Source organism: Monopterus albus, unplaced genomic scaffold (assembly GCF_001952655.1).
Source record: "Monopterus albus unplaced genomic scaffold, M_albus_1.0 scaffold350.1, whole genome shotgun sequence".
NCBI classification, from domain to species: domain Eukaryota; kingdom Metazoa; phylum Chordata; class Actinopteri; order Synbranchiformes; family Synbranchidae; genus Monopterus; species Monopterus albus.
In genome coordinates this window covers 5,050-18,778 of record NW_018128230.1, presented here as the reverse complement: position 1 = coordinate 18,778, position 13,729 = coordinate 5,050, and the positions used below count along the sequence as shown (strand labels likewise).

Genomic DNA, 13,729 nt, shown 5'->3' with positions numbered 1-13,729 from the left:
GGCCCCTGCAGACTAATTACAGTAGTTACTATGCACTCTGAAAAAGTTTGAAACCACACATGTACACAATAAAATTATGTTTGATTGCAATGGATTAAAAAAAAAAGCATTCATTCAACTGTAATGTTTCATTTGAGTGTTTGACCAACAAATAGAAAGCCCATTGTGACGTGTGTGATGCACACAGTATGTGCATCCCACACATCACAGTTCATCAGCATTAGCTAAGGACAGAACAAAGGGTCAGATCCCACTGTTTGGATCCATACAATAAGATTTAAAACTTCTGCCAGCACAGGTTGAAAGATGGTAGGTAAGAAAGAGCGAGGGAGAGCAGAAAGGTTGAAAGAACCACAGGAGACGTTAGAAACACAAATGTACAGAGACACAAAACTCACTAAATCCATCATGACCCCATATTTCTATACCTGTAAAGACCTCACTGACAAAAGCCTAATTCCATAAACTATCCTATCCTTAGCCCTTTGATATTTTTTATTTCATCAATAATTTGATCCATCTTGTAGAGAATAACCAGCTACATTGATTTTCACATCAAGACCAACTGCATTCATTGTTAATCAAACACTTGTCCACCTGTACCATTAGAACAATAAATAGTTAAGGGACTTGACCTCAATCAATGAAACACTGGACACTAAGTGGTTATTATACTAGACCACTATCCACTGAAAGCATTACAGTAGCGCTCCATTGGGAGTAATATGGAGAGCTTTATTGTAACCTCCATCTCTGAAGACACCTCTAAAACGATACAACATGCATATATTCATATTTAATAAGTCACAATAAGTTATTGGAGCAGTGACTTTCACTTACCTACATGTTTTATGTAATACTGTTTAGTAATAGTTTTGTCATACTTTTTAATTAGTCACTCTGTGCTACCTGTACCCTGCTTGCTTGTGGGTGGGTACTTTTCCAGCTCAGTGAATGAGACTCAGCGGTCCTGACCCATTTGGCTGTGGGGAACACACTCTCCCAGACGTGACGGCTCCTGCAGCCCAAATGGCACCACTGCAACCTAAGCTTGACCCTAAGGCCACAAAGCCTATAGTCACGCTTGGACATGCACCCAGCAGGCGGACAATGCAGAGTGACGGGCACAGCACCTCCAGGTTCCAACTTGAAGCATAGTTTAAGACCTATATGCACACACTGCATTGTGCATGTGTGTGTGTGTGTGTGTGTGTGGTGGGTGGGTGGGCACTGACCTATTAACATCACCATGGTAACAACTTCACTGGCCAATTACAGTGCGATAAACTTCATGTCCCCTCCTTCTTACCCTACTTATAAAAGAAACACTGGCGCCACATCCACTCTGTGTGTTTGTGCAGTGACAGCTTGCTAAGAGAAAGATCGAGAGAGAGAGAGAGAGAGCGAGAGAGAGAGAGAGAGAGAGAGAGAGAGAGAGAGAGAGAGAGAGAGAGAGAGAGTGAGTGAGTGAAGTGGAGGAGAAGGACATTACCAAGCTAAACCAAGCAGTGCCCTTTCTGGATCCACCACATACCACAACACACAGTGAGAGGGTGATGACAGGACACTGTGGGGAGGCCAATAGGGAACATAGCGATGATGTTTTCTTTCAGATGTGAATGTTCACAGGTTGTGTTCACTCACTGTGGCATCCTGGTCAAGCAGTTCAAATTTACAACCAGACATATGCGTCTTCCCCTGTACTATTACCACTACAAGTATCACTGGGGCGACTGTGGCTCAGGAGGTAGAGCTTCTCCAGTCTACATCCAAGTGAGCAAGAACCCCAAGCTGATCCCAGTGATATCGCCAGTGTGAGAGAATGTGTGCACAAATGGATGAAAGGGGAAATAGTGTAAAGCTATGAGTGCATGTCAATGTGTAGAAAAGCGCTATATATTTTCTATTAAATAGCTACATTTCCAGCACAGTCTTCAACCACGGCATTCAACCATTTAATGGAAGTTGTCAAATCTTTTTTTTTTAATCTGCTGCATATAAATTACCTCGAACCTACAGATGGATAGATGATTGGATGTGAAGAAGGAAAAAGAAGCAGCGTGTGCAGATGGTGCCAGAAGCAGTGATGACACATGCTGAATCAAAGGGCATGGTGACTCAGGGCTTGCTGAAGTACACAACATAAACACATACACACACATTGTAATTTCTGAAGGAGACCATTAAGTGGGCTGTTGTGATGTACACGAACTGGGGCTGATCAGTGGTTCTAGTTTCTGTTTGTCATCACTAAAGACTGCAGTGTCGAAACAAAACATGTTTTAAAGAATCTGCGCTAGAATTTGAAAAATGCACAACTATTTATATATTGTATACAATCTAGTCCACTTCCTCCTGCTGGTTAATACCACAGGGCCTCATTCATCGTGACAAGCTGCCAACCAGTTATCTTAAGTTGATGCTGAGATAACTGGCAATTGTCAAGCTCAAGCTACTACAGGCACTTCAAGCAGATGGTAAACACAGCCCTGGAACAATGAACTTATTTGTGTCCCTTCCACATGTTTTATTTTTTGATGTTGTGGTGCAGCAATATCTGATTAAGGATCAGCACCTGTAACCAGGATACAGTCTGTGTTAGAACAAGGCAAGGAGCCATATTGGTAGGGCTGTGTTGTTTTACAGTAGGTACCAGTAAGACCATGGCGTACTGTCCAGGAAGTCCATCAGAGTAAAACATCTCAGTTTAAAGGTTTATCAGATAGTTTAGAAAGGATTGTCTAAGAATAACTGAACCACTCTTGAAAGTTATTACAGCAATAATTACATTATCTTTCACTGTGGTGACTGTGACTAGAAATATAGCACTCGTGTTACAGAGCTATCAATCAGGAATATGCTTGCATGTATTTGATTAGTTAATGCAGCGCCTTGCTGAGTGTGTGTGTTGAGGCAAAACACTGAGCCTGCACCCTATGGGTCCACACTAGTTGTACTAACACAGTGGTCTCATTCCAATGAATAATGAAGGTGCATTTTTTCCCCCCAGTGATGTTCTATGTCTCTACATGACCTAAGTCCTCAGCAAATCTCTGTCTGTTCAGGAAAGACAACAGAACATTTTGTTTGAGGTGCAAGCACCTGCCAAAGTAGAGGAGTGCAAGTATATGCAATCGGTTCCAGTACTGCCAGTGAAAAGAGAATTGAGATTAAAAAAAACCCACAAAAAAACAAAGCTCTTGACTTATTGGTTAGTCTTCTTTTCAACCATAAGCTTTGGCTAGAGATCTGGGTAGTAATTTCCAGTAAAAGGGAGCTGAAATAAAGTTTTCACCTGTGATTTTGATCTTAAATCACTGCTGCAGTGAATAGAGGCAGTGCACATACCTTGTCAGCACCTTACAAGTACAGTACAGTACAGTATGTAAAGTCAGTGGCTGGCTGGGTGGAGACTCGGGGGCAGACAGAGCTTTGGGAATCCCCAGGATAAGCTGACGGTGTCTCAGGTCATGCTTTCACCACCAGAACCATGTTTGAAAATAAGTTCACTGATGGAAGACTAACCACATCTACATCCTATACATGCAGTCACAAATGGAATACACCCCATAGCAATGTTTAGGCAATTTACATGTGTGCACAGAATTACAGCATTATTACTGAATTAACCCCTGTGCTTTGCATACTGTAGTTATGGTTACTACAAGAGAGAGATCAGATAGTTTTAAATCTGCATTGACCACAAGAAAAGCTAATATGACCATCCAGAAGATAATCTGTGGCACTATTTTTTCCCCCGAGCGTGACCACTGAAGAATCCATGTCTGAGGAACTGTGAGAAAGCCACAACCCGGGGCACTCCATAAATATTTGAGAAGCACACATTATTTCACCAGCTACACAGTGAAACAGAAATACAGTAAAGCACTTACTCATACCCTCCTTATAAAAAATAGGGTATGATCCTTCTCCAGTCTTTAGGACGGGTCAAGATGAACCATGACCTGACAGACAATAGGGGAAAGGGATGGGCTCACCCTGCCACCTCCACAATTTAGCCTGACAGTGAGGAGGATGTAATGGGATAAAGGGAGGGTGGAGGTGAGAATAAAAACCGGGCAATGAGGAAGCCATTTCTGTTGCTTGGTATTTCACAGAAGTGAGACTCATCAGTAAAAGTCCTGCTTAATTAAGCACAACTTTGTATTCCCGCTCATTCCGAACATCTTAACTTAACTAATCAGAGACTCTTTCAGTGGGGATTAATAAAGTCTGGCTTGTGCTGATGTCCACGCAATTTAACACCAGGCTGAGCTGAGAGATGCACATTGGAAGTCATTAATGGCAGCAAAGAATTTCCTGAATGCTTCACAGGCATCGAACAATAGCTGATAATGCAAGTTTAAAAACATGCACTGAAATAACAGCAATAAAATTTAATAGGCCTGTAGCTATATTGATGGCAGCTGACTACTCACAACATCAATGCAAGAATGATGTCTACAGACAGAAACGTACTGAACTAGCAAAAGTAAACCGATCTTTGTGTTTGCAGTGGCTTCATGAAATTCCAGACACGTTGATGAAGTAATAAACAGTGAGAGAGAAGTACAGACATGAAGACCCTGGGAAGAATAAAAATAAAATAAAAAAAAAATACTAAGAAATGCTCAGCTCAGTGGTGTGTGTGTGTGCTCATATGATAAGAGAACGCGGTACACTCAGCCACTGAGCTTTACATGCTAGACAGCTCGTAAATAAAGTATGTACCAGTGAAGTAGAGCTTTTTGTTGCTGTGCAGCTCTACAGCTGCTGGGATACTGACTAGGTTTAAGTACCTTTTATACAGGATAGAGCTCCTCATACATTCAACTAATTTATTCTAAATGGACACATGGACAATGAGAAGAACACAAACAGGGCAAGGAGAGAAAACAGGGATTTGATTCAAGCCAGGGTGAGGTCTGTTACAATCCCTACCACAGCAACCCCCTGACAAAGTCCATGAGAAGGAGCTCTACCCCACTGCACATAATGCCATATGCTTAGGCAGACTAAACTAAACTAAAAATCTCTGAATTCTTGCCACTGCACTCTACCCCTCTGTCTCTTTTTACTTCAGTCTCTCACTTTCTTGCTTGTATGGTTGATATGCATGCACACATGCACACCAGTTGTCGTCTTTGACCGAGGGACCAAGTAATGACAGTACTGCAGGGTAGGCATGGTGCCAAACTACACGCCACTGCAATCAAATCATCTCAAGGGTGAGGTGGAGACACACAAAGAGAATGAGATCTATAGTTTGAAATGAAAATAGTGCAGTGTACAAAACTGTTTGCAAAGAGGCACAACTAGTGAGGTAAGTATCAAAATTCAAGTGCAGTCAGCAGCCTTGTTTTTTGTTGGCCTGCATACTGGACACAACGATTGTTCCAGCCTTTCCACTCATCAAACCCAATACTGGAAAACACTAAGCACTTTAAAGCTTAGTGTCCAGAAGACACTAATGGCCAAGGTGCCTGTAATATAGTGCAAAAAGACTATGAGAGATGGGGAATTAGTGTCACCATCTGCAACAGGAGGCTAGCTGTGGCCATTATTTAGGACATCGACTAACCTTTCACCTCGTCTTCATGCTCCTGATGGTTAAACACAAAAATCTGTGAGGTGGAAAGAAAGAGAGACCCAGCAAGCAAGAGAGCAGAAAGAGCCCCAAATCCCTCTGAGCATGTGTTTACATTCAGGACAGTGCTGCAGGGGCAAACAAGCTTCCCTCCATATGCCCTGCCTGGGCTGCACCAAGTGGTTTCCAACAACAACAACACATACATCCAATGCACCATCATCCCTCTCCAATGGCGAAGAGTGAGAAAAAGTAGGGAACACAACAGAATAGAGAGACAGGAGAGAAGTGTAACCTTTGGATTTAGATTTACACTTTAGAGTAGCTGGTCTATCAAAACAAATTTACATCCATTAACACATGCATTCCTACTGTACGTACATGTGCAGAAAATTTGAAAATAAGCTCCAAAGCTTGTGGAAAGAGGTGCAGCTTACAACAGGTCAACAATGAAAACAATCAGCCTATAGAGCCTAAAGAAGAATTTCAGTTTCAGGTAATTGAAAGACAGCTGTCTGACTGAGCCGTAAGCAAAGCTAAACATTGATTCTCCACTTTCATGCAGTGTAAATAAAATGCATAAACAATAGGGATGGGACGGTTGCATAAACAAACCATTGATATAAAAACGGGAAAAGAGAGAAATAAAGTAAAAGTACTTTGCAATTAGTTATACATTATTGTCATAGAATTTTTAACCGTGTTGTGACTGAATCTAATCGTACACACCATTTTTTGAATGTAATTGTAATGAGAAAAAGTCTAATAAATGCCTATTATGGACCAATTGTTGGCTCAAGTGGTGAGTCCATCTTCGCTGCCATAATATATTTAACCATCTATTTATATGTATCAGTGCATAGAGATCCAGAGTTGCTAGAGTCACTGGCAGACCTAGTGGGCTGCATTCAAGGAGAAGTAAGCTGTGACAGCTCTGACACAGCCTAGGTTCCCAAGAGAGAAAACAACCCTCTGTTACAGGCTGTACAAAAAGAGCAGAGATCATGTTATAGGACAGCGGAAGAGAAAGAAAATACTCAGGAGAAAGAAGGAACAGGGAAGCTAAAGCAGGAGTTGCAAAGCTGAAAAAAAAGGGGAGGTGAAAAGCAAGAGGGAGCATGAGACTGTGATGAGGGAGGGCCGAACATAAAGAGGTGCAGAAAACAAAGCACTCTGCAAAACACGTACACAGATGTGTCAGTCTTGGGAAGGTTTAACATCCAAGGGAATAGCATGACATGATTAATGGCTGGGTACGGTTTCCTCCACTGATTTACATCCTCTGTGTCGTTCTTTAGCCACGCTCTCTGTGAATGACTACAAATGGAAGAGGGATTGTCTTGGCCTGCAGAGAGCCATGATTACTGTCATTAACTGGCAATGAGAGCCAAGGAGGACCACCAGGGATCAGTATTACAGGCCTGTCGTGTCCATCCCTCGACAGCCCAGGCAAGGGCACACTGCTAGGAAAAGAGGGGCCTGAATATCAACTCTGCCTGTGATGGACAGATCTTTCACAGATTAACTATTGCATGTAAAGTTTCTAGTTGTACTGCAGCATTTAACATCAATAATTCATTTTGTTGAGATAATTAATGTAAGCACAGATCACTGCAGACGTGAATGGCAGCCTCTACTAGCTTCCGTTTTGCATTTTGCAATGCGGCATGTTGGGTCACATTTTGAGGGAAATCTGCTGAATTGCAGCACAAAGAGTCAGAATGATTATTCTGCACAAATGGAAGAAAAGCTGTTCATAGTTTACCCCATTAGCAAACAGATGGTTGAATGAATGAACGGAATGAAAATATTATCCTCTTCAAGTGGAGAAGGGAACTTGACTGGGGATTCAAGCAACATGCTTTATTAAAAATGCTAATTTTGACCAGTGCTGACAATCCTGTGACATAGGCTCCAGGAACCCTAATTTTGTGACCGTGTAGTTAAGCTCAGGCCTGATAATCACAAAATTGCATGCATGCACAACCTATATGCAGACACAGAAATATGCACTTCAAATGGCATTTGCATGCATGCACAACCTATATGCAGAAATATGCACTTCAAATGGCACGTGCAGTGAATTCACACATTTGTCCCAAATGTCTACTTCGAACTGTCCGTTTGAGCACAAAACCTACGTGTGTGCACTTTCAGTTTCATTGCAAGCATGTCCCCACAATCAGCCCACTGCATCTCAGCATTACTCCCCAACTACAGTAGCAGCTTCTCCACTTCTTTCTCCATTTCAGCTGTTGCAAAAGGCTCTGGTGTGCTCTAGCATTTACAGTAAATTCAACAAGAAATGATGCAGAGCTTGGTGATGAATTAAATACTGCATGAGTCTGTCTCTGAAAACAAACAACCATCCCCCACATCATCACATACATGAGACATAAATGGTTCCCCTTGACTGCTTAAATCCACTTCATTCTTATTCTAGCTTCCCCAGAGGCAGACTTACGTAACTGAAGCGCTTGGTGTTACAAACGGAACAATCAAATAGTCAGCGGCTGGCGTGTACTGATCGAGTCAATGGCAGAAACTTTGAGAGCATGTCAAGATGCCATTTTTGAAAAACATCCTTCCTCTCCCGCATCACTACCTGCAGTGGTGTGTCCATGTTTATGTAAGGCTTCCTGCATGTGGAAGGTGCATTATGAAGTATGTTGCAGTGTATGTGAGCAATCAAAAAGATGTGTTTTTCTTCTATATCAAGACACTGTCTCTGACATGCACACTGCCTGCCACTGTAACCTCCAGACATCACTGCTCAAAGACGGTTTCCCACAGTGCTGCATTATCAGTTTGTTGGTGTCTCAGCTCTGCCTTCTAGGTCAAGTCCATCTGTCTTCTGTTTGCCCTGACAGCAAAGCATACCTTATCTCTGTACATAGGATGCGGTTAGGTTTTCAAATGACTTCCCTTCACACATACGCATGTTCACATCTGCTCCCTTGCCTGATGGGAGAGCTCTCCGTGGTGCTGAAGCAGTAGTAAGCCAGGTGCTAGTGCGGTTGTCACTGGTGCAGAATGCTAGTTTCCCCCCTGGCTGCACACAAATCAAGCTGCAGCCCAGGCATGTGAAACCTGATGGAGTCAGGAAAAACAATCCTGCTACGGTGTGTCAGTCCCTGCTGATGGCTTATATAATGCTATGCAACATGACATGGCACCATAGTCGTTTTTCTCTGTCAGGGTGTGTGTTTAAGCTTGTGTGAATGTATGGAGAGGTGGAACACACTACAGTCTTACACAGCCTGGGGCACAGGGGAAGAAGTGCAGCTGTGGATGATGGCTTGAGTAGCTAAAGCTGAAAGGTTGTCTGATTTTGAGATTTGCTCTCAACTCAATCCCCTGTGTGTATACAAAACACACAACTGGACTGCATGGTCCAAAAAAATCCTACAACCAAAATAATGGAATGGTATAGCTGTCTGACCAGACTCTGAATCTTTAATTCATCGGGCTATTTTAGATCAGATTCAGGCATAATAGTTTATTTGTTAGTACGTTTTATTCATCTGCTCCTTTGCCTCAAAGACAGCATATTCAGCAACTACATGTGTCTGTATGCTGTTCTTCCCAGTGCGCTCCTCCCCTTTAAGGGACCCTAGCATTTCTCAGGCCTCAACACTGGCCATGATTGGTTCCTCCTCACACGCCCCTTTCCATCACCTAGGCAACATCGATTCTCAGTTCAATTACTGGAAAGGAACAGGATCACAAGTGAGGTGCTGCTCTTATGAGCATTGTAGATTATTTTAAGAGGGGTGTGACTATCCAGATCCTTGTAATTACTTCAGCTACATGCAAGCCACATGTACATGCCCACCCATACCCCACCCTCCACCAAAAATCAGTCAATTTAGGTGCATGTTCTGATTCCATCTGCTTTCATCAAGAAAATATCAAGACACTTAAATTAGGAGATGCCCCAGAAGAGCCACAGTTAACAGGCATTTTACACATAATTCTGCTGGGAACCATTTATCTTGCTTCAGGGGATAAAAAGGTTACTACATTCTGGTAGGTGTGCATCATTTCACTGCACAGACCCAGTGATGCCCAGCTCAGCAACCACTACACAGTCCATCGTGATGAGTGTTCTTAGAACGGTTTTCCAAATAACCACTAAAATGATCTCTGTTTCTCTTTAAAAGTATATCCTAAAGCAGAAAATAACATCTTCATCATATCCAATAGTATCTCACAGATTTTTTACATCCAAGAAAAAGCTACACTGGTTCTGCATATAAAACATGTACTTGTATCACATATTTGTCAAGGTGCTTACCTTAATGAAACTTCGCATGCTGTTTTGGGGATGACAAAGCCTGAAACTTGAGAGCCACTAGGCTCACCATAATCTGTATGCTCAGCACACTGCGCCCAGTTCAGGGACCCTCTCAGTCCTGTTTACACTTGCACACAGTTATTTATTCTGCTCTAAATCAAGTCCTCACACAGGCTGTCCCCTCAGCCATGACTTCCTGTTCAGTGTTCGTGTAGCACTGCAGCAGCACCTGGGCTCCCCAATTCACCGAGGATTACACCATCCCGACATCCAGGAGATGAATAAACCTGCATCTAAATGGGCATAAAGTACCACAATCCTCAACAGCAGAATCATACAACCCCAGTCAGTAGGTCCCGCTGTAATGTTGTAGTCAGCAGCTCAGAACACAACCTGATCACATACACAGATTCACATACTGTTTGCAGCTGCAGGGATGTAGGCTTCATGTAGCACTATGCAGATTCAGTGCAGGCACAACTCTTAACCCTCTTGTCACCAAGCTACAGTATAATACTATATATGGGACTGGCTTTATGTAAAACATTCAGGCTTGAGCTAATCTTAGGAGATACAACCACACTGTAGCGATGTTAATGAGGACGATTGACAACAAAATTTATGTATACAATAATATAGCAACGGGACCCAGTGTATGGGCATCAAACATCATATTCAGAGATCACTCATCTTCATGGAGAGAGAAAAAATCTACAGGAAGATCTGCAGCAAATGGACAAACGCTCTCATTCAACTCATTCATCAGTCTGACCTTACCTGTATCAAAGTGAGAGCTGAAGGCAAAACTGGGATTGAAAAACGCAGAAGACATGACAATGACATGGAAGGCAAAGACCATCCTCCTGGCTGCGTTGCAGAAGACAGCAAGAGCCTAAACACAAAACGGTCAAGAATAAATTCCACACTCAGGAGCGTTCAAGATTCAAATAACACGAAGTGGAGCAGTAATGCGCAGCATTTAATTCCATCACACCTTACAGAGAGCCCCCCGAAAATTCTGCTCTACCTTCAGCTCCAACAGATTTGGAGCCAGTCGTTAACAGTCATTTCCATTTTACCACATCTGTTAGTTTTCTTGTTTGAGAAAAATATCCCTGTGACAGCTATGTTGGCCAAGTTTAGGGCACCTTCTCGGTTACCCAAACGCTTATCCGTCATTTACACCGATAGCTTACACTGTGAAATTTAGACTGTTCCAAACATTTGGAAATATAAATCCCATTTATGTTCCTTTCAGAATAAAACTGTTAGCTCCTGCCACGTACTACATGTAGTTTAACATGCCGTTAAATGGCAGAAGCAGCTGTTTGGGTTTGAAAAGACGCGTCGGACAACGGTGAGCATTTGCGTTTCAGCTTCGGTACAGAAAGACTGCGCGACATTTTGCACCAGTGTCAAGTGAAAGACAGTATAAAAGTACTTCCGTTTACACCTTTCAAAGTACGTACCGAAGGCTAAAACGGTCTTTTATCTGTGAAGACAAAACCATCTTAATTCCCACAGTGCTCTGGTTTTCTGTGTCTTATTTGATAGCAATTTCTAGATTAATCTTGTAAGTGCCCGCGCGTGGTGTGAGTCTTTAAAACTGAAATGTGTTTTAATTTAAACTGGAAGCGCATACACCACCCTACCTTATGTCCTTACAGTCCTAAAGTCTTTCTGACAGGGTAATAGAGAGACCGAGCGTTGGGCCATTAAAAATCCACCTGTGTCCATCATGGCCAGATTATTGGTTAGGCTACTGTTAGATAATGTGTATCGCTGGAGTAACATGCAGAACTGAAGAGTTTGTTATACTAATGCAAAAGGAAAGTTTATCTTAGGTAGATTAACACCTGTATAGAGAAGTCAGGTGACTGGCAGGGGCAGGGAAACTGAACAGGGGCGACTAGTGGACAGGTGGAGAATGGCATCAAATGACATTGGATGCTTAAATGTGGTTGTTTATTGCTTTCTGCTGAGTACAAATAAGTGTTGCAAATATCACATTACAGCAGCTATGTGGGACTTGACAGCTGTATTCTTTGTCATACTGTGAATGTCCATTCTGTCCAAATGATTTATGCAAAAGATTTGTAGATCATTCAAGCTGACTCCAAATGCAGAGATGTTGGACATAAAATGCATTCAAAACAAGCGTTTCTCATGCTACATTGCTATTATACTTCAAATTCCTCTTCCCCCATCCCTGTCTCTTGTCCAGTAATGCCCTGTCTGTCCCACACATACAGTAACATTGCTATTTGCCCTCTGCTGGTTGTCAGCAGTAAAGCGAAGTAACTGTGTGAGACAACATCAGATCCCACCAAGCATTCAAGTAAAAATGAACATTTTACAAGTACTGCAGACATTTGTGGCATTTCATCAGTTGTACCTTATTTACTATATACTAAAATTAGTAAGTAGGTAAGTAAAGGTTAATTTATATAGCACCTTTCACAGATAAAATCATAAAGTGCTTCACAAAGTCAACAATGCAGAACACAAAACTAACAAAACAATATGCCAACAACACCAACAGATAATATATAAAAACCATAATAAAAATACATTAAAACAAACTATAAAATCAACTAAAAGCCTGACTAAACAAATGTGTCTTCAGCTGCTTCATAAAACCACCAACAGATTTGGCCATACACACTGGCCGGGGCAACGCATTCCTCAGTCTAGGAGCCACAGCCTGAAAAGACAGGTCCCCCCTAGTCTTCAAACGGGTTTTCAGGACCACCCAAGTTAGCATTTTAAGAAAGATACTGTATTTAGGACTGTAGGCATGTATTTAAATAGCAACTTGATAAGTACCTGAAGTGATCCTTAATATGTCCTTAACACTTATTTCTTTCCAAATATGAAACATTCATTTGTTTAAGTTTCTGTGGTTTTTATCTCTACAGCCTGGTGGGAAACTATTTAACCCACAGTCCTGCTATTCTGTTGAATGCACACCAGAGAGCAGTACATGGTTACTGAAAAGCACAAAGGGCATTAAAGTCACAGAGCATTTACATTTGAGTTCAATAAAAAGCCCGGTTGTGTTTTTTCAACTCCTGTCTGCCATCTGCAGGATGCACATGTAAGCCTCCTGTCTTTGTTTAGTTTTATGTAAATTAAGAGGTTAAGTGTCAGCTCACTGTTCTGCAAACACTGATGTTTTAATTATTATCATTTGATCAATACTGGATTGTTTACTTTTTATGTATGTATAGGTGGACGATTGAACTCATAAAAGATCTAACTCAGATGATGATGATTTTTGTAAAGTACAAAAGCAAAGAAATATAAAGATTCAGAAATGATACATAATGTGATGCATGCAGTAAATCTGAGTCATTAGACTTAATGATGACACAAAAGATCGATGTCAAAATACAGGTTTACCAAAAGCTACCGTTCTGTGTCAGGTAATGGTGTTTAATGGTCTATATGTATTATTACTTTTCAACATATTGGTTTTCCTCCTGAGGAGCTAGAGGAGGTGTGTGGGGAAAGGGAAATGTGGGAGGCTCGGCTCAGGGTACTGCCCCCACGACCCGGTCTCAGATGAAGCGGATGAAGATGGATGGAACATATTGATATAATATTTACAGATACTGTATTTAATGATAGATGTAACTCAGAGACATCACAGTAAGGTTGACTCTCAGTCATGATGAATCACCAAGTGAAAAAGCAGAAGTGTTTAGTGAGGAGGTTTTTGTCACAGTGTAAATCACTGTGATGCAGCTGCAGAGTCGTCCCATGTTTGACAGTAATAGACTGCTGAGTCTCCCTCCTTAGATGAAATTTGCTGCATGCATTTTATAGAACAGGTTTTCAAGTTT

The 13,729-nt window shown here is 41.8% G+C and overlaps 1 protein-coding gene across 4 annotated transcripts in view; it reads right to left on the bottom strand.

Moving 5' to 3' along the window:
- Positions 1–11,675, bottom strand: part of aatka (apoptosis-associated tyrosine kinase a) — a 30,322-nt gene extending 18,647 nt beyond the window's left edge. Inside the window, exons 1-2 of one of the 4 annotated variants that reach the window (XM_020625248.1) lie at positions 11,537–11,675; positions 10,662–10,776 (exon numbers count right to left, since the gene is read on the bottom strand). In XM_020625248.1, the coding sequence (XP_020480904.1) occupies positions 10,662–10,743 (82 nt within the window). In that variant the 5' untranslated portion in view covers positions 10,744–10,776; positions 11,537–11,675. Of the gene's footprint in view, positions 1–9,884; positions 10,317–10,661; positions 10,777–10,878; positions 11,317–11,536 lie in introns of those variants that run through there. The other 3 variants (XM_020625246.1, XM_020625247.1, XM_020625249.1) reach the window with 3 other exon arrangements.
- Positions 11,676–13,729: the final 2,054 nt, after the last annotated feature.